Source organism: Jaculus jaculus, chromosome 12 (genome assembly GCF_020740685.1).
Source record: "Jaculus jaculus isolate mJacJac1 chromosome 12, mJacJac1.mat.Y.cur, whole genome shotgun sequence".
Classification (NCBI taxonomy): domain Eukaryota; kingdom Metazoa; phylum Chordata; class Mammalia; order Rodentia; family Dipodidae; genus Jaculus; species Jaculus jaculus.
This window is the reverse complement of record NC_059113.1, coordinates 31,804,161-31,831,713: the sequence shown is the minus strand read 5'-3', so window position 1 is coordinate 31,831,713 and position 27,553 is coordinate 31,804,161. Positions and strand designations below refer to the sequence as shown.

General features: G+C 49.7%; 1 protein-coding gene across 7 annotated transcripts in view; it reads left to right on the top strand.

The window, feature by feature from the left end:
* The window catches only part of LOC101600100 (myosin phosphatase Rho interacting protein), a 135,654-nt gene that overhangs the window by 101,940 nt on the left and 6,161 nt on the right, over nucleotides 1–27,553 (top strand). For 5 of the 7 annotated variants that reach the window (XM_045130679.1, XM_045130682.1, XM_045130681.1 and 2 more), the window contains 10 exons: nucleotides 589–678; nucleotides 1,892–2,001; nucleotides 4,970–5,546; nucleotides 8,582–8,698; nucleotides 11,195–15,022; nucleotides 19,072–19,219; nucleotides 21,648–21,765; nucleotides 23,126–23,285; nucleotides 25,154–25,273; nucleotides 26,423–26,509. In XM_045130679.1, coding sequence (XP_044986614.1) covers nucleotides 589–678; nucleotides 1,892–2,001; nucleotides 4,970–5,546; nucleotides 8,582–8,698; nucleotides 11,195–15,022; nucleotides 19,072–19,219; nucleotides 21,648–21,765; nucleotides 23,126–23,285; nucleotides 25,154–25,273; nucleotides 26,423–26,509 — 5,355 coding nt within the window. The remainder of the gene's footprint in view (nucleotides 1–588; nucleotides 679–1,891; nucleotides 2,002–4,969; nucleotides 5,547–8,581; nucleotides 8,699–11,194; nucleotides 15,023–19,071; nucleotides 19,220–21,647; nucleotides 21,766–23,125; nucleotides 23,286–25,153; nucleotides 25,274–26,422; nucleotides 26,510–27,553) is intronic. The other 2 variants (XM_004669056.2, XM_004669057.2) reach the window with 1 other exon arrangement.

Below are 27,553 nucleotides of genomic sequence, written 5' to 3'. Positions count from 1 at the left end.
GCCAGATGCACAGAGTGGTGCATGTGTTTGGAATTCATTTACAGTGGCAAGAGGCCCTGGCAGTGTCATTCTCATATTCATTTCTCTCTCTCTCTCTCCTTCCTCAAATAAATAAATAAATAAAGATATTTTTAAATGAAATTGGTCTATAATGTAGTTCTAACTGACTTCAAACTTACAGCAATCCTCCTGCCTTATCCTTTCAAGTGTTGGAATTAATAGGTGTACCACCATGATCAGCTTTAATTTTTATTCTTCAGTAAATAAATGAATGTTTAAGTAGTTTAGTTTTAATTGAGTGTGACAATACCAATAGATAATGTACACATGCATGAGACTGGGAGTCTCCTTAGTTTTTAAGTGTGTAAGAGTTTCATCATCTATCACATTTGAGAACCACTGGTATGGAATTTCTTTGGCCACATATAGGGAGAAATGGTGGTGTACATAACCCCAGGTGTTGGGACTTGGATCCAGCAGTGATGGAACAGATCTCCAAGGTCTTGTCCCTTGGAGACATCACTCCTGGATATATGTTCACCTAGATGCCAGCCCTCCCTGAATCTATAAACTCTCGTTTCTGTGCAGGCAGCTGACCTAGATGGGGAAATTGACTTGTCCACTTGTTACGATGTCACAGAATATCCAGTCCAGAGAAATTATGGCTTCCAGATACATGTGAGCCTGGGGATTGGTGGGGGGCTTGACCAATAAGTTTGTGTCTCCAAGAGCCTGATGTCCTGGTCCTGGCTGGGCTTGCCTCTGGGCAAGCCTAACTTTTGTTTGCTGTTTTTTGGTTGTTTGTTTGTTTGTGGTAGGGTCTCAATCTAGCCCAGGTTGACTGAAACTCAATCTGTAACCCCAGGCTGCCCTCGAACTCACAGTAACCCTCCTACTTCAGCCTTCTGAGTGCTTTGGATTAAAGGTCTACACCAACATGCCTGGCCTACAGGCCTGCCTGCCTGCCTTTTAATGTTTGTGGTCCATACTCTTCTCTTTCCTGATAGCAGTGACATGTACCTCTCTACTGTGGCTTCCAACCCATCCCCCCCACCTGTGCTGCAGGCAGAAAGCTAGGCATAGGCATGAGCATCTCCCTTCCCAAGACCATGGAAGAGTTTTGCTAGTTGTCACTCCTTTTCCTTTTTTTGTCTGGAATTGAGGCCAATGGAAGGACGTAGAGTATGGGGATGAGAATGAGTTTGTTAACTATTTAAATCTCAGAAAAATGTTTTTATTTGTGTATTAGAAAAATTTGTATTTCTTTGAAAGAGAGAGATAATGGGCACGCCAGAGCCTCCCGCCACTGCAAATGAACTCCAGATGCATGTACCTCCTTGTGTATCTGGCTTACGTGGGTCCTGGGAAATCGAACATAGGTTCTTTGGCTTTGCAGGCAAGGGTCTTAACTATTAAGCCATCTCCCCAGCCCTTGTATATTCTTTTCATCCATTCCTTGACTCACAAGCTTATTTTTTCACCCAATCTTGTGAATTATTGAACTGAGAGAAGTATGGCTCCTTGCTGCTCAGCTACAGTATTGCTCTGCCACTGCTTCCAGTGAGAGGAGTGCTCTGGGAGCCCAGCCTGATCCTCTTCTGGTAGGAGCCCTGGAAGAAAGGGATACATGACATTGTCCATCTGTGTGTGGCCTGCAGCTGCTACATAACAGCTAGCACATGCCACCCTGTGGACAGGACATGCCCAATTCATCATTCCCTCAGAGTGCAGCCTGTCTTGTTTGCCTGTCTGTCCCAGACAGCACACACAGCACTCCTAGGAAGGTTGTCTGGCCTCACCCTTTCTCCCATGGGCCTTTTTTGTCTTTGGAAGTGGGACAGAACAATCACTCCCAAAGGCAGCCACTGAGACACTGGTGTCTTTTGTGTAGACTAAAGAGGGTGAGTTCACCCTGTCAGCCATGACATCTGGCATCCGGCGGAACTGGATCCAGACCATCGTGAAACACGTGCATCCAACCCCTGCCCCTGATGTGACCAGGTAAGTTGGCAGCCATGCTGAGAGAGCCTTACAAACTGCCCAAGGTACCTGATGTTCTTGAGGCCTGAGTCAGCCACACCCCAGCATAGCTGCTTTCCCTCCTTCTGGCCCACTGTTAGCTGGCAGCATTTGTCCACTGTGCTTCTTTGGGCTTTCTGTCTCTGCTTACTTTGGTAAAGTGACCTGGTCAACCACGCAGGTCAGCATTGTGCCTGTTGTCAACACAGGGGTCTGTGGCAGAGCCTCTCCCTCAGTCTGGACTCGGGTTCATTGTGGGCTTTCTCTGGTGGCTGTGTCCTAGCTGGTGAGGGCATGCCCGTGCTGCTGCACAGGCCACTGTAGCTTTGCACTTTTGCACTCCTGCATGTTTGGTTTCTGTATAACCAGGAAAAGCTTCTATCTGACACTGTCGGTGCTGAAGCCCAAGTTGAAAAAGTGTATTCTCTCCTGTGTTAACGTGCTGTGGTGCGTATCCTTTGAGACACACCGCACGCTCCCCCTCTTGTCCTGAAGGTTCTGTTCTAGGCCTGCCAGTGTTCATCTTCAAAACACTGGACATTCTCTGCTGTGTGGTCCTAAGTTCTCCTCTGCTATGTGCAGAGGCCTCATCCTGAATGTTGGTGCCTTTCTCAGCTGGGTGGTTATGTTGCTGCCAACTGCGTTTGTGGTGTTAGGCTAGGCTATGTGGAGGCAGCAGTGGCCCAAGGATGCTTAACCTGTGGAAGCATCGGTTGAGCCTATCCTTGGTTCAGACCTTCGACTCCTGGAATGCTGATTCCACCCTTTGAATGGGAAGGAAAGGAAACCTGAACTTTTCCTCAGCCCCTTTCCAACCTCTCCATATGTTCATTCCTTCATTGATCAGCACACAGTATGGGCAGAAGGTTGTGGCCAGAGACTGATTCTCTGTCACCTATCCAGAGCTGTGAGAGCCAATGGGCTAATGAGTCAAGAGCCAAGCTTGCAGCCCCAGGCACCTGGAGCTTCTCACAATGCCCACAGGATGCCCTGCAGCAAGTAAGAAAGGCACTGGAGCTACCCTGCCCAGCTGCCAACAAAGAGACCACTGCTTTCTTGCAAGGCCCAGGCTTCATGCTCAAGTAGAAAGTTATAGCTATAAGCACTCAGCGTTGGGGTGTCCAGTGTTAAGAGCACTCTAATGTACACCATGTATTTGTAAATGGCCTGGGAGGCCACTTCCTACATGCTCCGCTCCACCAAGGGATTGAGTCCCTCTGTAATTGTGTAATTGAGGCTAGGTGACACATTTTCTTTCATGCATAAGTGGGCAGGCCACTGTCTTTCTGACTCTGATCTACAATATAGTATGACTTTAAGCTAATAGAATACCCTTTCCCCAACTTGATAGTTTAGTGAGGGAGAGGCTGCGTTTCTCTAAAGTCAGTTCTTAGGAGTTGAGGAAACCTGAATGGCTTTTACAAAACCAAACCCAAAAGGTGCTAGAAGCAGAGACAGCATTGCCAGAAAAAGTTTACCTTGTCTCATCTCTTCTTGCTGCTGCCTTATAGTTAGAGATGTGAAAGTCTCAAGGAACTGCTAGCCTTCTGGGCTGTGGCTTTCTTCCCTGGGAGGATCTATTAGAAATCCTGCTTCCTGCCTGATTCCTACGTGTCATCCCAGTGTCCCACACAGTCTTGAGCCTGTGCCAGCTCTTAGCTCATGATTCTGAAAGACCTGTTATGGGTCATGTATTTTTGTTTTTGTTTTTGTCTTCATTTTCCTTATGGCAGGGAGGGTCTTGCTATGTAGTCCAAGCTGGCTTCTAACAGTCCTCCTGCCTCAGCTTCCCAAATGCTGAGTTAGTCATGTGCCCACTTTACCAGGGTCCAGCTCATTTTTTAGTTACATGTTCATGTATCTTAGATTGGACTGTTACAGATTCTGCTGCCCTGAGGTGTTCCAGTTCTTGCTGTTTGTTGTCAGGACAGGTGACCCGAGATGAAGGGGGCCACTTTTTCTTATCTGTAGTGCCCTTTCTTTAGATTCGGTGCCCCAGCTATGAGCACAGGTGGTGTGGTCCTCCCCCTCAGGCCCTTCTATTACTAGGTCACTTCTAGATCTCTGCTGAGGCTTGAACAAGGTTAGAGACTCTTCTGGCCTCAGGCTAGCTGACAGTTGCTGGGGCTTTTCTGCTGGCAAGCCCACTCCTAGCCTCTTGCCATGTTGCCATTTGTGATATCCTAGCCTCTTCCCATGCTGGGAGTAGAGGAATTCCCAGCTTCTTTGGGGCAGATTGGGAAAAGGCAGAAAAACCTCAGGCCAACCATCATACTCCCTGTTGCTGTTAGGCAGGCCGAGGCATCAGCAAGCTTGGCCTGTGCAGCTGTACCTCTGGTCACCTCCCTTATCACAGTGACACATTACTAGGTTGTGATCTTGGTTATGGGGGCTTGTCCCCTTGACTTACAAACAAGTAGTCTCAGCCTTTACTCTGACTCATTTGTCATGTCAGGGACCAGAGTACGTTTGTAAAACAAAATTGATAATGTCACCTGCTTATTGAAATCCTTGAGCCCTTCTGAGGACCAGTGTGGGTCTGCTTCACAAAACCTCATCATGTGTCTGATCAGGAGCTGAGCCCATCCCACCTGTGGGACTTGGAGAAATCCCTCAGTTCCCTTGGCCCTGTCACTCATGATAGGGCTGTTATTACACTCCTGTCACATGTTGACATTCCCCCCACAATGCCTTCTTCCTAAAAGATGTGAGCTAAAATCCAAGAAATGCTTGAGGCTCTTTCTTTTGACCCTTCCCCCTCCCCCTCAATTGGATTTGAGTTCTCTGAGGAAGAGGCATCAGGCACAGGTGGAACATTCTTTACCTTGCATTTGGAAGCTGCACTGGCGACAGAAGAAAGATGTAGAACAGTTATGGGCTGCCTCATGATCTGCCAGGGTGACCAATCCACCCCCTCTAACCGGTGCTGTGTTTGCCCCCTGCCCCATAGCACATTGCCTGAGGAAAAGAATAAGAGTGGTTCTTCTTTTGAGACCTGCCCACGGCCAAAGGAGAAGCAAGAGGCTGATCTAGGAGAGCCAGATCCTGAGCAGAAGAGGAGCCGCGCTCGGGAGCGCAGGCGGGAAGGCCGCTCCAAGACCTTTGACTGGGCTGAATTCCGCCCTATCCAGCAGGCCCTGGCTCAGGAAAGGGCCAGCACCATGGCGTCCCCTGATATTTGTGACCCTTGGTGTCCTGAAGCTGACCCAGGGGAGCTGGAGCGGGAACGTGCTCGACGACGAGAAGAGCGCCGCAAGCGCTTTGGGATGCTGGATGCTGTGGATGGACCTGGTGCTGAGGATGTAACCCTACACATGGAAGTAGACCGCAGCCCGGGGCTGCCAGGGCCCGCTGACCTCAAGACACAGAATGTCCACGTGGAAATCGAGCAGCGGTGGCACCAGGTGGAGACCACTCCTCTCCGGGAGGAGAAGCAGGTCCCCATTGCCCCCTTGCACCTGTCTTCCTCTGAGGATGGAAGTGAGCGGCTCTCCACAAGTGAGCTCACCTCTCTGCTGGAGAAGGAGGTAACGTGGGGCAGCTCCTTCCTACCAGCAGCCTGTCCTGCACACAGCCAGTGCATCCCCAACCTGCCCTTGGAACCTCTAGGTTCAACGGGCCTCTAGAGAGATGGGCATGTGGATGGGCAGGTTCCTACAAATCCAAGCAGAAGCTGAGACCCAGAAGAGTGCCAGCTTGTGGCCAGAAGGGCTGGCAGGCATTTCCAAAAGGATAGAGAAGCTCATGGTGCGAGTTGAGCTGTGTTGTGCGGCTTCGTACCGGGCTGGGGGTGGTTGCAGGGCCCACGGGCCATTCCCCTGGGACAGAGTGTGAGCTAGAGGTGCCGAGTGGGAGGCGCGAGCAGAAGCAGATTGTGTTCTACGTGAGGCTAAAGCAAAGCCAGGACAGCCCGATACTTAGCACAGCATCCTGAGAGTGGACAGGGCCTGGAGGGACAGGGCGCCAGCACGGGGCCAAGGCGGGGTCCTGTCACTTAGGATGTGAAACCACTGTGGCACACTGGGACAGGGCAGGCATTTTCAGCTGGAGGCATCCTAGGAATTGAGTACAGAGCTGTATGAGCCAGCAGCCACTGTTGTAGCTTAGTGATCTCACAGAATATGTCCCAAGTTACCTCTGTACATTGATTGTTTCCTTAGCAAGATCTGTTGCCAAAGAAGTTACAAAAGGCTCAGTCTGAAAAGTCCAGAATTCTCCAAAATATTTTGAGTATCAACATGACACAAGCAGAAAATTTTTCACCATAAACTTGATTTCATGTACAAAAATACTGTAGCGGGTTAGGAGTGTGGCTCACTTGCCCAGCTTGTGCAAGACCCTGGGTTCAATTCCTGGCACTGCCAAAAAACAAAACAAAATTTCCATGTTTAGTGACTTCTAGACAACATGTGTAATGTGCAGATGAAACAGGTAGTTTTCATGTTTCGATTGGGTCCCATCCTCCAAATTGTTCATTATCTACTATACAGTTATTCCAAAATTATTTCTAATTGTTTTAAACCTGACGGCCAAAGAGATATCCAGCAGCTAAGTGTGTTTCCTGTACCAGCATGAGGGCCTGAGGGGCCTGAGACTGTCCAAGTTCAAAGGTCCAGATCCCGTTTAAAATAACTGGGTGTGTTGAACCGGCCATGGTGGTGCACGCCTTTAATCCCAGCACCCGGGGGGCAGAGGTAGGAGGATTGCTGCGAGTTCAAGGCCACCCTGAGGCTACCTAGTAAATTCCAGTCCAGCCTGGGCTAGAGAGAAACCCTACCATGTAAAAAGAGGGAAAAAAAAAAATCACATAAAATAACTGGGTGTGGCTTTGTGTGTCTGTAACCCCAGACCTAGAGGGGGGAGACAGAGCAATGCAGGCTCCAAATGAGATGAGACCGGGTAGAAGAAGGAGTGGGATACCCAATGCTCAACTCCGATCACCACATGTGAGCATATGGGGTACTGCAAGGGTGCATACAAACTACACACACGCTAGCAAAGCAAAATAAAAAATGAAAACCTTGAAAATCAAAGTACTTCTCATGTGGAGCATTTTGGGTAAGGGTATTCAGCCTATACAGGGTCCTGATTGTTGCCCTTTTCCCTGCCCACTTTGTGTACACCCTTCATAGTAGCCACTGAAATGCCTGCATGCCTCACCACATCTTCCCCCCCTTCTACTTTATAAAGTATATGAGTCTGACACTCACTAGCAACATTTTGACTTCTCCATTTCTGTATTCATTAATCAATTTTAAAACAGAAAGATAAAATAATGCAAATTCACATGGCTTTTAGCTACCAAATTAACCTTCCAGTTTACAGGCCACACGTTGAATTGTTAGTTTGTATCTGGATAGCAGTGTAGGGTTGAGCCTTAATCCCACAGCCAAACGTCAAGGAGGACCTTGGAAATGTTTAAGAAAAAGATGGAGGGTTAATGAGTGAGACTGAATCTATTGAAAGCAAGAGTATAGAGAACATACTCGCAGGTTTCCATGTCTTATTTGATGACACTATAGGAATTTGTTTCGTGTGTGTGTATGAGGTATGTATGTGCATGTGTGGGGGTGCACCTACGTGTATGTGCAGATAAAAGCCAAGGTCCAGTGTCAGGTGTCTTCCTCAATTGCTTTCCACCTTTTTTTTTTTTTTTTTTAAGTCTCTCACTAAACCCAGAGCTCAGCCATTTGGCTAGACAAGGTAGCCATTAGCCCCAGAGATTCTCTTGTCTCCTCCCTGCTAGCCCTGAGATTGTAAGCACATACCACTTACCACTGCGTTCAGCTTTTTTTTTTTTTTTTTTTTTTTTTTTGAGGGGGGTTTGCAAGGTAGGGTCTTACTGTGGCCCAGGCTGACCTGGAATTCACTATGTAGTCTCAGGCTGGCCTTAAACTCACAGTGATCTCCTATCTCAGCTTCGTGAGTGCTGGGGTTAAAGGCGTGTGCCCCTACACCTGACAGGTTTTTTGTTTTGTTTTGTTTGTAACTTGGATTCTGATGATCTGCATTCACATCCTTGTGCTTGCGCAGCAAACACTTTACCCACTGAGCTTCTCCCCACCCAGAACCACTTTTTGCAAACAGAACTTTAAGTGGAATCCATCTTGAAAAACTGGTCAGATTGAATAGATTGAGTAGAAGCCACAGCAAGGCCTGGAATGAGGCCTGAGTGAGCACCATGCCTGTGTAGCCATGCCAAGGTTGCTGTAGGTACTCTTTCTTCTGACAGTGGGGCACATCCCCCTCCCCAGACATGGACCTCCCTTTTGAGCTATGGCTACTGCATAGTGCAACTGATGTGAAAGCTGTGGAACTAAGAGCTGCCTGGGGCAGGAACAGGAAGCCTGTCCCTCAGCCACTGGAGGGGAGCACTTGTGCTCATGTCCTAAAGGGCTTGAGCTGGACCCCCAGTTCCTGGTGCTTTAGCTGTCCGCTGACACGTGGAGATCCCCGAGTCCTAGGCCGCATCCCACCCCATGTACTCCAGCCTTGCTGTGGTCAGCTGCTTTGGTTTATTGTCAGCATGTTGCTTCAGAATGTCTTGTCTTTTTGCCAACAGCTGGAGCAGAGTCAGAAGGAGGCCTCGGACCTTCTGGAGCAGAACCGGCTCCTGCAAGACCAGCTGAGGGTGGCCCTGGGCCGAGAGCAGAGTGCCCGGGAGGGCTACGTGCTGCAGGTAGGGCAGGCAGCTGTCTAGTCAGCAAAGCACCAGGGTCTTCAGTGTCCAGGGCCCGCTGAGGCCTGCAGGCTAGGAATGTGCAATGTGCAGGCATGGCAGAGCTCAGCTCAGCTGCTCTGAGTAGGATCCAGAACTCATGGAACCGGGGTGCTCTGTGTTCATTGTCACTGCTACTAGGTAGGACATTTTGAGCAATGTTCCTGATTGATCACTCTATCTAAAGACTTTTATTTTATTTTGTAATGAAATCATTTGATCTTTCCCTTTAGCTCTCTATCTTTTGTGTTTTTATATATCCCTGTATGCCATTTCTCATTGTTTCCATCATAGTGGGATTGGGCCCATTGTACAGATTGGACCACAGAGCAAGCCAAGTGCCTTCTTAAAACCAATACCAAGTTAGTGGCAGAGCTAAAAGTAATCCCCATTTCCACTTTACAATGCCTGCAGCAGTCCTAGGCTGTCACCACTTTGTAACTTTCTGTCCAAGCTGCAGTTTCAGGAAGACATGGTCACCCAACTAGGAGGGGGATGAAGAGAGTGGCAGCTAGTTATTAAACTGCTAGCCCAAGCCCATTGTCCCCTTCTTGGAAGTGCCTGCCACAAAGTCCTGCTGCATTCGGATCTCCAGGGTTCAGTGGCCCTGTTGTTGGTGTGTCACAAGGCACAAGAACAGACAGCATGTACTGCAGTCCTGTGGCATCCTAGACTCTGCTCACTCTGAGGCATGAACAAGATACGCTCTGCCCCAGGGTGGGGTCCTGCTGGTGGAGAATCGGTAGGTGCTGGGGACAATGGAATGGTGAGCCAGAACTGAATTGAAGCTCTCAGCAAAGGCCAAGGATGAGGCATTGTAATCAGGGTCCTGGGTTCAAGTCTTGATTCTGCCATTGACCCCAGAAGCAAGTGTCCCTGTCCCCACCAGCAGCAACTTTCTGCCTATGTGATCTAGATCCAGTGCTCTCCAAAGGCCTTTGGCTCTCAGAGGGACTCTGGCAAGTTGATGGTCACATCTGCAGACCATTGTACACTGGCTTCTTAAGTCTGAATCATCCCTGGCATTATTTGGACCAAGGTGTTTGGCTGCCATCTAATCCTACCTTGTCTTCCTGTCCACCCCAACCCACACTGCTGCACGTGTCCTGGCCTTACTTACTCCCTGGTGCTTGTCCCCTCCTTTAAAGCAAACTGCCACGCCCAGTTCACACTAGGGTCTGGAACTGACCATGGCAGACATCCCCCTTACACATAATCTATTCAGTCTTTGGGTCATTCATGCAGGCCCTCCCTACTTTGGGGAGCATCTTTCTAAGCCTTTGTTGGACCCCATCCTACAAGACTTCTGATCTGATGGTAAAGACACTGTTGAGGGGCTTTGCACATTGCTAACTTGTGTGTCTTATGTGGACCATCATGTGTATCTGTGCTAAAGGCCCTGTCAGTCATCACTGGGCCGACTTCCCATTGAATCGAATAAGTGACTCTGCACCACCCTTGAGCTTTGGAAATGTTTACAGCCAAAATGGAGACACAGAGGCCTAGGGTCAATACATAGAAGCTCTGGGGTGGGTGCTGTGCTAACTGCTGGGAGGGGCCTGCATGCTTTGAACAGTGAGCGTAGCATGGAACTGGAATCTAACTGAGTGTCACATCTGTGGCTTCCCCACCAGCAGACTGAGGGAGCTGGGGCTGGCCTGATTCTAGGTGGTGCTCTCATTCTTGTTCATGCTGTTTCCTCTGCCTTCTACCAGTTCTGTCTCTGCTGCGTGTCTCTCAGTTTGGGAAGTTGTGTGTTTTGCTTTGGGTTTTGCATGCCTCACTCTTAATTTTGACCTCTGCCAGAGTTCGCTTGTTACTTGCCACATTTTGCTCCATGGTCTGCATTCCCTTCATTCTGTCCTCTTGCAGGTAGAGATTAGTTTTCCTGTTAACCGTGGAGGCGTGACTACACTTTCTAAAGGAAACATTTCAGTGTTACTTCACTGACATCTTGAATAGTTGCCTGCCTTCCTTCTCTCCCTCTCCTGGAAGGAAGTGACATCACTTCCCTGAAACTTTTGTCCTGTGCTTGTTTAGACCTGTGGTCTAGAGCTACACACCTCGTTTTGCAAAACCAGCCAGTGCAGCCGCTGTGCTCCCTCATCTCGCTCCAGCACCCTTTCGTCCTTTAGTCTCCGTTTCACTTCTCAGTGTGTTCCATTATTCGATTTTGTTTGGTTATTTCTTCTAGATGCTGTGTGATTAGAGCTGTATTTTGGTGTTTTTGTACATGTTTTCTGTTTACGTGAAATCAGCTACTTATCCTCCCCGCCCCCTCAAAAAATTGTTTCATTTTTTTTTTCTTCTATATGGGGAAAAAAAAAAAACATTGTGCAAAGGATAAAAGCCAAACCCACCAAGGAGCTTTTCTGTGGTTGTTCCTGGCCAGAGGTGTGACACTCAGAACAGGGTAGCCTGAGTGTTACTAACCAGTATTTAATCGGTTTTTTTAAGACTGAAGTGGCCACCTCCCCATCGGGTGCCTGGCAGAGGCTCCATAGAGTCAACCAAGACCTCCAAAGTGAGCTGGAAGCCCAGTGCCAGCGGCAGGAGCTGATCACGCAGCAGATTCAGACCTTGAAACGTAGCTATGGGGAGGCCAAGGATGCGATCCGGCACCATGAGGCCGAGATCCGGAGCCTGCAGGCGAGGCTCAGCAATGCCACTGCAGAGCTGGCCATCAAGGAGCAGGCTCTGGCCAAGCTCAAGGGCGAGCTGAAGCTGGAGCAGGGCAAAGTCCGCGAGCAACTGGAGGAATGGCAGCACAGTGAGGCCGTGCTGAGTGGCCAGCTGAAGGCCAGTGAGCAGAAGCTCAAGAGTGCAGAGGCCCTGCTGCTGGAGAAGACACAGGAGCTGCGGGACTTGGAGACTCAACAGGCCCTGCAGCGCGACCGACAGAAGGAGGTGCAGCGGCTGCAGGAGCGCATTGCTGAGCTCAGCCAGCAGCTGGGTGCCAGTGAGCAGGCTCAGCATCTGATGGAAGAGAAGCTGCAGAGGAACTACACGCTACTGCTGGAGAGCTGCGAGCAGGAGAAGCAGGCCCTGCTGCAGAACCTGAAGGAAGTGGAAGACAAGGCCAGTGCTTACGAGGACCAGCTCCAGGGCCATGCACAGCAGGTAGGAGCCCTCCAGAAGGAGAAACTGAATGCAACATGTGAGAGCAGTGAGCAAGTGCATCGACTAGAAGAGCAGCTAGAAGTCCGGGAAGCCAGCCTCCGCCAGCTTGCCCAGCACATGCAGAGCCTCCGTGATGAGCGGGACCTCGTCAAACAGCGTTTCCAGGAGCTGATGGAGCGCATGGCCACATCCAGTGGAGATGTGGCTGAGCTCCAGGAGAAGCTGAGGGGAAAAGAAACTGATTACCAGAGCTTAGAGCACTTGCACCATAAGGTCTCCATCCAGCTGCAGAGTGTGTGCTCTCTGCTGAGAGAGAAGGAAGAAGAGCTGAAGCACATTAAGGATGCACACAAGCGAGTTCTGGAACAAAAAGACCAAGACCTCAATGAAGCATTGGTTAAGATGGCTGCGTTGGGCAGCAGCTTAGAGGAAACAGAGATTAAACTGCAAGCAAAAGAAGAGTTTCTAAGGAAGTTTACAAGTAGTTTTCCAAGGGTCACAGATAAGCCTCAGAGTGCCCCAGAGGAAACAGAAGAGGACAGTAGCATGTTGCCCTTGGGCCAACAGTTTCCAGCCAGCAAGGCACCTCCAGTCTTTCCCCACTCACAGTTGGAGGATGAGGACATGATGGGCTCTGGCTTAGGAGAAGAAGGTGGTGACAGCAGCCCCAACAGAGAAGAGAACACTGTGTCCCCAAAGTCTGTGGATATGTCTGACAGGGAGGGGCATCCACAGAGCACAACTAAACCAGACCAGGGAGCAACTGGTGTTTTTAAAAGGCCGAGAATCCGGTTCTCCACAATTCAATGCCAAAGGTACATCCACCCTGAGGGGTGTGCGAAGGCCTGGACAAGTAGTACATCATCAGACACTAGCCAGGACCGCTCACCATCAGAGGACAGCGGGTCCTCAGAGGCCACCCCCAGCACACTACCTGCTGCTGCAGATTCTGAGACATACCTCTCCATAATCCATTCTCTGGAGACCAAGCTCTACATCACAGAGGAGAAGCTCAAGGATGTGACGCTGAGGCTGGAGAGCCAGCAGGGCCAGAGTCAAGAGGCACTGCTCGCCCTGCACCAGCAGTGGGCCGGCACCGAGGCACAGCTGCGAGAGCAGCTCAGAGCTAGCCTGTTGCAAGCCGGCGCGCTGGCCTCCCAGCTGGAGCAGGAAAGACAAGAGAGGGCTGCAAGCATCGAGAACCATGTTGGGGAGCTTGGGAACTTCCAGGCCAAAAATAGCCAGGCCTTGATATGCTTAGAAAACTGCTGGGAACAGCTAAGGTCACTGCCGCGGGCCAGCCAGGAAGATGGGCAGGATGCATGTGCAGCCTCCCTGGCCAGCATAGAGAGTGTGCTCATGAGTGGCATTGAAGCCCTGAGACCCTGGGCAGCCTCTGCAGACAGCATGACCCAGCCTGGGCGGGAGGAAGGGCACCCTGTGGAGACTGGCGTGGCATCCTCTGTGCAGCTGTCCCTCCAGCCCACGTTGAATGAGCAGGAACACATGAAGCTGCTTTCTGCTCAGATAGCCCTGGAGGCCTCACTCATTGGCCAAATAGCCGATTCTCTAAAGAACACCACCTCAAATGTGTCTCGTGTTCTCTGTGAGCTCACTCACTCTGGAGAGTGGCCACCAAAGGGAGATGCTGGCATCTCTGCTGAGACTCCAGCAGAGGCTTGGGCCAAGAAGGTGCTGATAGATGGTGAATTTTGGGGCCAGGTTGAGTCTCTGAGTTCACACCTGGGGACACAGGGAGAAGCAGCAGCCTGTGTGTCAGGAGACAGGCAGCAGCAATATGTTCCTCAAGGTCTGGCTGATGCCACATGGGTTCGTGCAGAGCTCAGCTTTGCCACACAGTCAGTAAGGGAGTCGTTTCATCACAGGCTGCAGAGCGTACAGGAGACCCTGCAGGGGACCCAAACAGCCCTGCAGCAGCACAAGTGCATGCTGGGGAAAATCTTGGGAGCCTACCAAACCCCAGACTTTGCAAGAGTCATGCAGCAGGTCTTAGAAACCCTTGGACATCCAGCAAGCAAGGAGGACCAGGGACAGACTTTGTGTCACCTGAGCCCATTAGGAGATATGCTGAGGCCAGACACAGATGGCTCCCAAGAACCCCTGTACACATTGCAGAGCCCTGGAGCCCTTGCTGCCATTCAGGATGAGTTGGCCCGGCAGCTGCAGGAGAAGGCCAGCATCCTTGAGGAGATTGCAGCTGCCTTGCCAGCCCTGCCTCCCACAGAGCCACTCAAGAGTTGCCAAAGGCTTCTACAAATGTCGCAGCATCTCTCCTATGATGCTTGTCTGGCAGGCCTTGGTCAGTATTCTTCATTACTAGTTCAGGATGCAATTATTCAGGCTCAAGTGTGCTACGCAGCCTGCAGAATCCGACTGGAGTATGAAAAGGAGCTTCAGTTCTATAAAGAGGCCTGTCAGGAAGCCAGGGAGACCTCTTGCCAGAAGCAGGTGCATACAATTGGGGCCCTACGGGAGGAGTATGAGGAGCTCCTCCACAAGCAGAAGAGTGAGTACCTGGAGGTGATCACTCTCATTGAAAGGGAAAATGCTGAGCTCAAGGCCAAGGTGAGCCAGATGGGCCATCAGCAGAGGTGCCTAGAAGAAGCAGAAAGCAAACACAGCGAGAGTATGTTCGCCCTGCAGGGCAGGTACGAGGAGGAGATCAGGTGCATGGTGGAGCAGCTGAGTCGCACCGAGAACACACTACAGGCTGAGCGCAGCCAGGTCCGGAGCCAGCTGGACGCCTCAGTCAAAGACAGGCAGGCCATGGAGCTACAGCACATGCAGCAGATGCAGACACTGGAGGATAGGTTCCAGCTGAAGGTCCGGGAGCTGCAGGCTGTCCACGGGGAGGAGCTGAGGGCACTGCAGGAGCACTATGTGAGGAGCCTCCGGGGGGCCCTCAGCCTCTGCCAGCCCTCACAATCCGAAGCCCTGTCAGCCCTTAGCCCCTGCAGGCCATCCCAGCCCAGGGATGTGCCGGTGGCTGAGGGTGAGGCCGAATCCATGAGCGGGCTACGAGAGCGCATCCAGGAGCTGGAGGCTCAGATGGATCTCATGCGTGAGGAGCTGGGCCACAAGGAGCTGGAGGGCGATGCAGCCACCCTGCGGGAGAAGTACCAGCAGGACTTTGAGAGTCTCAAGGTCTTCACCACTTTGCAGAGCTGATTCTTCTGGGTGATGCAGGGAGGGGCATCGTGGGCATGTGGAATCTCAGAGTGGGGCTAGAGATGGTCCTTGTCTGTCAACAGCTATGCAGGCATAATGGGTTGGTACTCTGCTGCCCCTCTACTCCTGGCCACTGAGTAGTCTCACCTAGAAAGGGGGGTTAGCTGAAGGAAAGCAGCATCCCTGTGCAAGAGAAGAATTTTGTCTTCCCCTGGCCTTTCCATGCCCTAGAGCATCTCCTGGGTCCCAGCCTCACCTCCCCACCCCCAGAAACCCCCTCTGACCCTTAAACCTGAGTCACCAATTCGGGACTCTGTGGAGGACAGTCACCATCCTGATTGTCTTTGGAGAGTGAGGTTGGGAATGTCCCAACGTATTAGTATTCACAAAACTCACCTGTCCTAGCACTGGGTAGACACTGTCAAGGAAAGAGCTTTCTCAGAAGTGCAGCCCCCTCTCTCTCCTAGGCTCTTGTTGCAGATGTGGCTTCCTGGGCTACTCAGGATTTGGTGGGTGAATTGGACCAGCTTCTCTGGCCACCCTTTTGTGACTTTGCACTACAAATCATGTGGGTGGCTGCCTGGCATAATCCTGGAGGGTCTCACCACCCCTTAGGCCATAGAGATGACATGGTGCCATTGTTTCTCTCCTCCCTGAAAGGTACTCAGGCCCTGAGCATGATGCATTGGGTCCTAGCTATGCTTTTCCCAAGCCACGGCTCCTGCCACATTGTCACAGATATTGCTTGTCAGAATGCTCATGACTATTTCCCAACACCTCACTTCTCTACACTGAAGAGAAGAGCTCATCCTGTGGCTTAGCCATTGCTCTGTAGGACAATATAGCCACTGGCCAAACAAGCAGGGTGGGGGGCGGTAGTGAAGGTCTTCTTAGATGGCTAAGACACTGTTACCATTCTTTTCCCTACTCTGTCCAAGTATTTAAATTATGATAAAGTTTTAGCAGTTTTCCATCAGTGTCTATTCTGTGTACTAAGATAGTATCAGATGACTCGAGGTGTGCCTTTAAAAGAAAGTAGTACAGACTTTAGTTTTGACTCCCATCCCCAAGCCCACTTGGTAGAGCTTTTCCTGCAGGAGCCTGGGGCACTTGAGGCTTTGGTTGCCTGCTTCCCCTTCGCCTTCTCCACTGGGGGATGCTCTAGTCCCAGGTTAGTCAGCATGGATGGGTGGTAGCATCCTATCACCACTTAGCAGGACATTATAGAGTTGTGCTGGACCCAAGGTTGCCCAGAGGAGGAGGCTCCTTGAAGGCAAAAGGGCATTGGAATGGGCATTGGGAATAGGTTTTGTTGTTGTTATCGAGGCAGGGTCTCACTGTAGCCCAGAATGACCTGGAACTTGTGTGTGACCAGACTGCCTCTTTTTTTATTTAGTTTTTTGAGGTAGGGTTTTACTCTGACATGGAATTCACTATGTAGTCTCAGGGTGGCCTCAAACTCACAGCAGTCCTCCTGCCTCTGCCTCCCAAATGCTGAGATTAAAGGTGTGTGCCACCATGCCTGGCTTCAGACTGTCTCTTGATAGAGCCCAACTGTTAGTAGTTTTCTGCAGATTTCTGCCCAGGTCAGGAACCTGAGTTGTTGGCCCGACAGCCCTGCCCTCTGACACCCACAAGTCACCGTTCTACTCACTGCCACAAGTCTGCATCTGCATGTTAGTCATTGAGGGTCTTGTTTTGATTCTTGTAAACAAATTAAAAAGTTGTTTATGGAGCTAGAGAGATAGCTTAACAGTTAAGGTGCTTGCCTGCAAAGCCTAAGGACTCATGGTTGACTCTCCACGTCCCACGTAAGCCAACAAGGTCGCACATGTGTCTGGAGTTTGGTTGCAGTGGCTGGAGACCCTGGCATGCCCCTCTCCCCCCCCCCCTCTCTCACACACACATGCACACACACACACACACACACACACACACCCAGAGAGAGAGAGAGAGAGAGAGACAGTCTCATTTAAAACAGGCAGTCTGTTGGATTTACATCAAAAATTGTTTATGAACTAATCATTTTCAAATATATACATTTAATGAGGCAAGAGTCTTTAAAGGTATCTCAGTGGGTGTTTTTTTTTTTTTTTTGGTAGGAATTTTGGCCCTTGTCTTCATGTATTCTAAAGTCAGAGTACTTAAAATAAGATGGATAAGACCTCCTGTAGGGTTAGCATCCATAATATGGAACCCAAAATCCAAAGCATTCTGAGCACCGACAGAATGTCCTAAGTGGAATAAATTCCACAGTGGACATCCTGTGATGAATCTCAGAATGAAGACAGTAAAAAATGTGCATAGCTAAGGGGTGCCCATCTGTAGTTGAGTATGTTGACTGAGAGCTGCATGCAGGAACAAGCAAGGGTAAGGTGCTCCACAGTGTCTCCCTTTTCAGACCCAGCTGGGGCCCAAACCTGCAGTGCTCTTGGGGTAAGAGCTATAAGAGGAGAGGAGCCAGGAATCAGGCACTTCCAGGTGGTGCCCCCAAGTGGAAGTATGCCCTATTCATGTTGAGCAGTAGTGCCTTGGTCGCAGTCAAGTGCATGCTGTTAGCAGGAATCTAAAGGTACTGAACTACAGGCTCCCAGAAGCCTCCCTGGCTGACTGTGGGATGCAAAGAAAAATGATGAAGTATGATGATTGTTATGTTTGATGTCTTTTCCTGAATCCATGTATACCAGTTGTCTTATTGCTGGGACAAATACCTGACTAGAAGCAACTTAGGGAAGGAAAGAGGTTATTTTGGCTTCCTGTTTCAAGGGGAACTCTGTCATGGAAAGCATGGCAGAGCAGTGGACAGGCAGGGCTGCTGGCGTATTTATTACATACAAGAGCCACTTGCAGACAGCATCACATTGTCCCTTCAGCAGGGAGAAAGTAGAGAGGATGACTGTTCATGATGAGCCCTGAAACCTATGCCATAGGATGGTGCCACCACAGTTTGGGTAGGCTCTCCCACCTCAACTAAGCTAATCCAGAAAACCCCTCACAACATGACCAGAGATTTGTTTCTATGGTGATTCTAAACCCCGCCAAGTTTTGACAACCAGAGATTATCACACTGTAGGTAAGGAGCTCTAAATGGGGAAGCTTCACCTACTTGTATTTGAAATGCACTATGGCCACATTCTTCCAATTTTTTAAAATCAGGAGCAGATGTGGTGGCACACACCTTTCTTTAATCCCAGCACTTGAGAGGCAGAGGTAGGAGAGGATAGCTGCATAGTAAATTCCAGGTCAGCTTGGGCTAGAAAAACAAAAGCAAACAAACAAAATCTGGGAAAGAGCTAATCTAGCCTGAAGTACATAACACAGGGGGTCTAGACACGGTGCTCATTATGCAAAGCTGACACAGCATGGGACGCACACTCCTGCTTTGTGGGGAGAGCAGCTGACAGGCCAGGCCTGGGTCTCCTATGGCTCTGGAAGATTAGGGATTAGGGCTCACCTGTGTCTGTTCTGTTTGGTTAGGTGGTGAGGCCCTCAGGTATTAGGCCTCTGCTCCCCTTCAGGAGGAAGAAGGTGCAGGCTGGCAGAACTGACTCACATGTGGACACCCTTGAGGTTCAGAGACCAGGCAGGTTAAATTCACCAGCTGGCTTACCCCTTGCCCCGATGGACTTTACTTTCTCCAGCTGACAGATGGTCACAGCTGTCCATGTTTGTGATAGCACCCAGTGCACCTGTCACTCCCAAACCAAACAGGTGTTACATGTGCTCTGTGGTCCCAGTGGCAGTCTCATGGCTGTGGCACCACATAGGTCCAGACTAGCTAGCTTACATCCCACCACTCTCTCTTCCCACCCACAATGCGAAGCTTTCCAATGAAGAAATAGGGTTCAGAAGAGCCCCAGGAAGTAAACAGGATTTCATCCAGAGATCCTGGGCTCCACCATGGGCCATGGATAGTGAGCGCCAGTTGTCACTGCCTAGACAGGGCAGGGGTGCTAGCTTACTTATTACATACAACAGCCATGTGCAGCCAGAGAGAAACCCATGGGCCCTTTTTTATTCCCCAGGCTACATGTGAGCGAGGCTTTGCCGCCATGGAGGAGACACACCAGAAGAAGATAGAGGACCTGCAGAGGCAGCACCAGCGGGAGCTAGAAAAGCTGCGGGAGGAGAAGGACCGCCTCCTGGCTGAGGAGACTGCTGCCACCATCTCAGGTGGGGTGAGGCCCGAGGACACAGGGGACCTGTCAGTCCTGGGCTGGTCCTGCAGTTCACAAAAGGACTGACCTTTTTTCAAATTTTTGTTAACAACTTCCATGATTATAAAAAATATACCATGGTAATACCTTCCTTCCCCCAACTTTCCCTTTTGAAACTCCATTCTCCATCATATCCCCTCCCCATCTCAATCAGTCTCTCTTATTTTGATGTCATGATCTTTTCGTCCTATTATGATGGTCTTGTGTAGGTAGTGTCAGGCACTATGAGGTCATGGATATCCAGACCATTTTGTGTCTGGAGGGAGCACGTTGTAAGGAGTCCTACCCTTCCTTTGGCTCTTACAGTCTTGCCATCACCTCTTCTGCAATAGGCCTTGAGCCTTGGAAGGTGTGATAGAGATATTATAGTGCTGAGCACTCCTGTCACTTCTTTCCAGAACCATGATACCTTCTGAATCATCCCAAGGTCACTGCCATCTGAAAAGAGAAGATTCTCTACCAAAAATGAGAATAGCATTAATGTAAGGGTGTGAACATTAAGAGAAGTGCTTACTGGGCAGTTTGATAAGCATAGTATATACATTTAGCCAGACAGCAGCAGACATTACACCCGTAGGGCTCATGACTACCCGTTTTAAGTTTTCAGTATCAGGGATGTATTTCGTCCCATGGAGCAGGCCTCCAGTCCAATTAGAGGGCAGTTGGTTTCCACCATGATAGATGTGCCACTATTGTACCCGTTGGCTCATTTGGCCTGGCTGGCCAAATATAAGGCTTGTAGTGTCCACTGCTGAGTATCTTCACTGGTGATTTCTCTTTCTCCCATTACACCGCATGCAGAGTGGCTTCCAGCTTTCTGTCAGCTGGTCTACATGGAGGAGGTTATCAGCTCAGTTCTAACAGGATTTCACAGTGGCCTTGCAGCCTAAGTATGTGGAGTCTTCACCAATAGGGTCTTACCATCTATACCTGGTGGGAAACCAAGGGCCTCAGCAATGGCCTATAATGTTTTGGGGATATCAGGGACCTCCCTGGCCAACAATTCACTGGAAGGTATCCCATCCCTGGCACTGAACATTTTCTAGCAATAATCTATGGCTCCTGAGTGTTTCATTAGGACTGACCTCTTAATACCTTTCCCTGAGACTTGAGAACCTGAGGGCAGTTTTGTTTTGTTTTTATGCAAGATGTTATCTCATGTAGCCCTGGCTGGCCTTGAACTCCCTGTCTGATTGTTTTGCCTTGTATTTCTCAAGTGCTGGGGGATTACATGCATGCACCACTACACCGAATGTATGCAATTTTTGGCAAGCACTCTACCAATTGAGTTATGTCCCCAGCCCTTAAGCTTCTTTTACAGGAAAAAAAAATTTTAATTTGATTATTTAAACTCAGACAAGGTCTGCCATGAGGAGCCCTTCAAGAGCTTACCAGGCTGAGAGCCACTGCTCCAGCTGCCCCTAACACTGCTGGAATTTCCCCCAACAGTGCCCATCAGTGTGAGGCCTCTGGCTGGAGCTCCCCAATCAGCACAGCATGAAGATGCGGGAAGCATGGTTCCTTTTCTTCGCTTAGACAGTAAATTAGCCCTGTACCTTTTGTTTTACAGGCTCATGCATGAATATAAATCAACATTTACCTCATCAGTGTAGGAGTTTCTTTAATATCAAAAATAACACACCTGGGGCTGAGAAGATGGCTCAAACCTGAGTATTGGAGTTCAATCCTCAGAGCCCGCATAAAAAAGCCAGAAGCTATGGAGGGCTTCTATAATCCCAGCATTCTGGTGGCAGCAGTATGGGAAGCAGAGACAGGAGATTTTCCTCAGCAGCTCCAGACAAACACAGCAAAGACCAATAAGCAGAATGAGAGCAAGAGAAACCCTACCTCACACAAGGGCCAACCCTAAGTGGTCCTCTGACTTTTCACACAATGCCAGCCTTGCCCATGAAGCTGCCACTGTGACACACGTGTGCCCACACTCACACACAAATACATATCTTTTTACCCTCTCCAATGGTAGTAGTTTTGGGGTTTGTTGGGTTTTTTTTAGCCTTTTTGTTTGTTTTTTTCTTTTGAGGTAGGGTTTTTCTTTAGCCCAGGCTGACTTAGAATTTACTATGTAGTCTCAGGGTGGCCTTGAACTCACAGCAAACCTCCTACCACTGTCTCCCAAGTGCTGGGATTAAAGGTGTGTGCCCCCACGCCTGGCTCCTTTTAGCCCTTGTCCATCTCAGAGAACTAGTTTGTGACAGGCCAGCCTGCTGTGGAGTCCACTGCTGCTGGAGTCAGCATCAGCATGGGACAGGCACCAGTCACACTGGCCTGTGCTCTTCCGCCCTGTGGTAAGAGTGGTGTAGTAGAGCTGCTGTCAGCCTAGAGCCTTGGCCCTTGGTACTAAGGGCTATATGTCCTTCCCACAGCTATCGAAGCCATGAAGAATGCCCACCGGGAGGAGATGGAGCGGGAGTTGGAGAAGAGCCAGCGATCCCAGATCAGCAGCATCAACTCCGACATTGAAGCCCTGAGGCGGCAATACCTGTGAGTCACCTGGCCCTTGCAGAGCTCCCTTGGGAGAGGGTTTGCGTTGGGGAGCTCTGCCTTCCCGGGATGTGACATCCTTGTGATTGATCTTGGGAGGAGTGGAAACTGGTGCTGAGACAGTCTGCACTGCCTTATCCCCACCTAGAGCTTCCTTTATTAAAAGACAGCCAGGCATGGTGGTGCATGCCTTTGATCCCAGCTCCTGGGAGAGGTAGGATGATTGCTGAGTTTGAGGTCAGCCTGAGACTACAAAGTGAATTCCTGGTCAGCCTGGGCTAGAGTGAGACCCTACCTCAAACTCTATAACTCCCCCCCCCCCCGTTAAAAGGAAAGTACAAACAAAAACAAATCACTAAAGTACAAAAGAAAAGATGCAAAAAAAAAAAAAACAAACAAACCAAAATTATAGTTTTAAGCCAGGCATGGTGGTGTAATCTTGTGATCCTTGCCCTTGGGAAGTGAAGGCAGGAAAATTGCCATAATTCAAGGCCAGCATGGTGGCGCATGCCTTTAATCCCAGCACTCGGGAGGCAGAAGTAGGAGGACTGCTGTGAGTTTGAGGCCACCCTGAGACTACATAGTGAATTGCAGGTCAGCCTGGCTAGAGTGAGACCCTGCCTTGAAAAACCAAAAATAAAAAAGTATAGCTTGTTTGGGGCTGCCAGCAGCTGCCATTCTGTAGGTGGTTCTCTCCCAATGTTGCTGTCCTAGTAGCTTTGCAAGGAGCCAAAGTCCAGTGCTCCATGGCTGCATGTGGTAAGAGTGACCCTGGTTAGTGTGTTCTGAAATATCACACATGTGATGACTCCACAAGTAGGAGGACCTAGGCTATACACCAGAGTAGTACCCAATGGCTTTTCCCTTAGTAAGATTGATACTTCTGTGGGCCCTTGTATTGGCCTCAAGAGCCATCCATCCCTTAGACCTTACTGGGGTCTCTGGGATGTGTCAGCGGCCAGGTCCCTGGCTTAGGAGCCCTCAGTGAATTTTAGTCAAGGCCACAGCATCTCAGACCAAGTCCCTGGCATGGCTGTTCACTTGAAGGCCCTCCTCCTTGGCTCTGTGATGGGGGCCCAGCCCTTCTGGATCCATGTGCTGAGACTAGCACAAGGGCTTGTTTCAGGATGACACGGTGCTGCAGCGTGAAGTGTCTGTGCCTGACTTCTCAGAAACAGATGCTGCTGTTCTGTTCCCAGTGGCATCGCCAAAGCATACAGTTGTGACTGTGGGTGGGGGTTGACCAGGAGAAATACCAAGTCGTTTCTGCAAAGGTTTCCTGACACTTCATGGGCAGACAATGCACTGCCACAGTGGCCTGCCTGCAACATGGGCAGTGCTGAGTACTACCTCTCCACAGGGAGGAGCTGCAGTCAGTGCAGCGGGAGCTGGAGGTCCTCTCGGAACAGTACTCCCAGAAGTGCCTGGAGAACGCCCACCTGGCCCAGGCACTGGAGGCGGAGCGGCAGGCCCTGCGGCAATGCCAGCGGGAAAACCAGGAGCTCAACGCCCACAACCAGGTGAGCCTGACAGGGAGGGGCCAGGCCTTACCCTTACAGTGGCTGTCTAGTGCTGAAGCTTGTCTTTGCCACCGATGCATAGCCTGGAACTACATGTCAGTCCTTCCTGAGACTGAGACTCTTACGGCTTCTCTAAATCTCTGATCCTCTGCTGAATAACTCAGGTTTATCAATAGGTGCTGAATTACACTACCCAAATTCAAGAAGGCACCCTCTTACTTGTTTTCTGTACGGTCATTCTCAGAATTTGGTGCTCCTTAAGAAACTGAGTATACTTAAGTGAGGTAACCCAGGCCCAGAAAGCCAAGCGCCACATGTTCTCTCTCATATGTGGATCCTAGCTACAGATGATTGGGCTTCTGCATGAGAATGAAAATACTTAGTAGCAGAGGCCAGTAAGTTAAAAAGGAGACATAAAGGGTAGAGAAAGGAAGGGAAGAGGATACTTAATAGGTTGATGTTGTACATATGCAATTACAATGAATGTAATGGGGAGGTAATATGATGGAGAATGGAATTTCAAATGGGAAAGTGTGGGGGTGGGGAGGGAGGGAATTACCATGGGATATATTTTATAATCATGGAAAATGTTAATAAAAATTAAAAAAAAAATAAATAAATAAAAATAAAGAAACAGTATACTTAAATCATCATTGACCCAAGAATTTGAGTTGTGATGCTGAGTTCTAACACGCTCTTCAGCAGCACCCTGTTTTTAGCCTCCCTCAGGCCTCATCCTGGCCCTCAGCACCGTGGCCATGCCATACAAAATTCCATGAAGATGCTCTGGTCCAGTGAGCCGCTGCAGTAGCTTCAAGGGGACCACTGGTCAGCCAGAGAGGATGCCAGGAAGTGGGAGGGACAGAAGAGGATGACTCCTGTAGGAACTCGAGTGGGGGAAACCGTAGGACAAGCGGTACTGTCCACAACAGAAAGGTGTTGAGGTCCATGAAATCATACTCAGCTATGTAGATAGCACCGACTCCCCCATCGGGCTTTACCATCACTTGACCACCTGCAAGTGGAAAATGTTCAGGGGGGAAATGCATCTATGTGGAACATTTTTATTTCTGTCCACTAAGTACAGTGCGACTGAGGACTTAGGATTAACGTAGTGCTGGGTATTAGACATGATCCTGAGACAATTTCCTGTATGTGGGAGTGTGTCATTTTTCTCCTTGTTGTGACAAAATACCTGAGAAAGGCAGTAAGGGATAAAGGTCTAATTTTGGCTTGTGGGTCAAGGGAGAACACCTAAGAAGCAGGGAGGGGCATAGTATAGGACTGGCGTTGGCTGGTCACATTGCATCCACACTTAATGAAGCAGGGAGCAACGACTGCTGGTGCTCAGTTCACTGTCTTCTTTTTATTCAGTCCAGTATCTCAGCTCATGAAATTGTGTCACTGATGGCTAAGGTGGGTCTTCTCTCCCCAGTGAACCTAATCTAGAATTCCTCACAGACTTGGCCTAGATATTTGTGTCCTAGGTGGTGCTAGTCCTATTAAGTTGACAGTCAACATTAACCATCACAGAGAGGTTGTTTATAGATTATAGAAAAATACTATGTCATGATAATGGGACTTGAACAAATTTTGTTGCCTCCTGGGGTCCTGGAACCATTTTCACCACAGATCCCTAGTGCCATCATCCTTATATAATCCATACAAACAGTAGCCTTTATGTACCTTTCAGAGGGTAGTGACCACCTCAGATGTCTACCTCAGACATAGGACTGTGTGTGCACAAGGCTTGTGGCCTCCATCCTTGGTCCTCTGCTCACTGCTGACTGGAAATGATCCTCCCAGGAGGTATGCGCTTTCACGCCCAGGCAGCTGTGGAGGATGACTGTTACGTTGCTATCCCCCAGGAGCTGAATAACCGCCTGGCTGCGGAGATCACACGGTTGCGGACGCTGCTGACTGGGGATGGTGATGGGGAGGCTGCTGGGTTGCCCCTCACGCAGGGCAAGGACGCCTACGAGTTAGAGGTATTGTGATAAGCCAAGCACTGCCCTTTTTAGCTGTGCTACACAGGCTACATAGGGCCTAGAGTGTGGCAGAGCTCTGGCCTAGCATATACAAAACCCTGGGTTCCTGTCTAGCACTAAAAGAAAAGAAAGTGGGGGCGGGAGGGGGAACATTGAAGCTTGACTGTATGAACGTGTGTGAGAAGATCCAAAGCCGTCCCTGGATGGTAGGCTAGCCGTTAACTTTGAGGTAGCCCAAAGTCCTCAGGCAAGTCAGTAAGAGGAGGAGCCCCTCTGGAGGCTATGAGGATTTTCAACCCCACCTTTCCTCTGCCTCCCACCCCTCCCCCTACACACAGAGCACAGACAGTAGACTCACAGTGTCCTGTTTCATGGCTAGAAAGACAGTGCTGCTACCGGAGGTTGTAGCATGCCCCACTTCAGAGTTCAGGCTGTTAGATTTTTAAATTCACATTGGCAGGATGTCTGATTCTGCACTGGTATGTGCCTGTAGTCCCAATTGCTTGGAAGGCTGAAGAAGAAGGATTGCTTGAGTATGAAAATTCCAGGCCAATCTGGGCAACAGTGAGACACTGTCTTAAAAAAAGAAAGCAAGTGCCAGGCATGGTGGCGCATGCCTTTAATCCCAGCATTTGGGAGGCAGAGGTAGGAGGATCGCCACCCTGAGACTACATAGTGAATTCCAGGCCAGCTTGGGCTAGAGTGAGACCCTACCTCCAAAAAAAGAAGGAAAGAAAGAAAGAGGGAAGACTGGCTCTAGTATGCCTCCAGAAGGCACATTGATTATCCCCCATTTTTAAGATTTTACCTTACATAAAAGTGGCTCTCTAATGAGTATTGTGAGACTGATGGGGTGAGTAGAATGGGCTGAGTAGGGTTGGGAGGTGTTTTCTACAGGAACATTGTGTCCTAGGCCTTAGCAGCTACGGCTCAGGAGGCCAGTAGCGGAGCTCACGTTGGTCCCCAGGCTGAGGCCAGGGTTCTCAAGACTGGGAAGAAGAACAGAAGTTTTTCCCTTCTTCACATTTCTGTTTGTAATGTGGAAGCTTTGCTTTGAGCAGTGTTTGAATCGTGTGTTCTGTTGCTGTCAGCAAGGATGGGCTCTCTCCTGCTCCTGAGAGTCGGTGCTAGTGTTCTCTCTCCTTACAGGTCTTGTTGCGGGTCAAGGAATCAGAAATCCAGTACCTGAAACAGGAGATCAGCTCTCTCAAGGACGAGCTCCAGACAGCACTTCGGGTAATGGCCCTACTGCTGAGTGGCAGGGTGGGTCAACATAGGGTGGCTTTTCTAGACATCACTGGGCTCAGCTTGACACTGCCACTCTGAGGGAGATGTCATTGTCATGGTGATTGTGCTTCCAAAATCAGATTTTCCTAAAACATCAGCCTGCAAAGCAGGTACCTTAGAAGTGAGCAAGCACCCACCTTGCCTAGACGTGTGGTAGTGTTCTCCAATTTTCTGTATATTTGAGCAGGAACAGTGATACCCAGAGGAATTCTGCTGTTCAGTTGGGTCTAGTCTACCATTTCCTCTCCATGTTTCCTAGAGCCAGAAAGGGAAAGTGATAAAATATTTGGGTCACTTAGAAAATCCACAACAGGGTTGGAGAGAGGGTTCAGCAATTAAAGCGCTTGCCTATGAAACCAAAGGACCCAGATTCAACTCCCCAGTACCCATGTAAGCCAGATGCACAAGGGGTACATGTGTCCGGAGTTCGTTTGTAGTGGCTGGAGGCCCTGGTGTGCCCATTCTGTCTGTGTCTGTTTCTCTTCTCCTCCTTCCTCTTCCTCCTCCTCCTTTCTCTCTCTCCTAAAAATTCAAAACATTGGGGCTAGGGACATGGCTTAGTGGTTAAAAGCACTTGCTACTTTGCATGAGGGCCTCTTGGGCCAGAGACCACCAAATTCAGTTCCCCAGAACCCACATGAAAAAGCTGGGCATGGGCCTGGTGTTAAAGGCACTTGCTTGCAAAACCTAATTTCCTGGGTTTTATTCCCCATTACCCACATAAATTCAGATGCACAAAGTGGCATATGTCTGAAGTTTGGAGGGGCAGAAGACCCTGGTGTGCCCATACACAGGTGCTGTTGCTCTCTCTCTCTCTCTTTCTGTCTTTGCCTCCCTCCCTTCTTCCTTTGTGTTTCTGTCTCTCAAATAAATAGTGTTTGTTTGTTTGTTTTTTTAAAAAAAGCATGCATGTCTGTAACCCCAGTCTGCAGGGTGGGGGGCATAGAATCCAGAAACTACCTGTGGACTGCTGAGGGACAGCAGCTCCAGGTT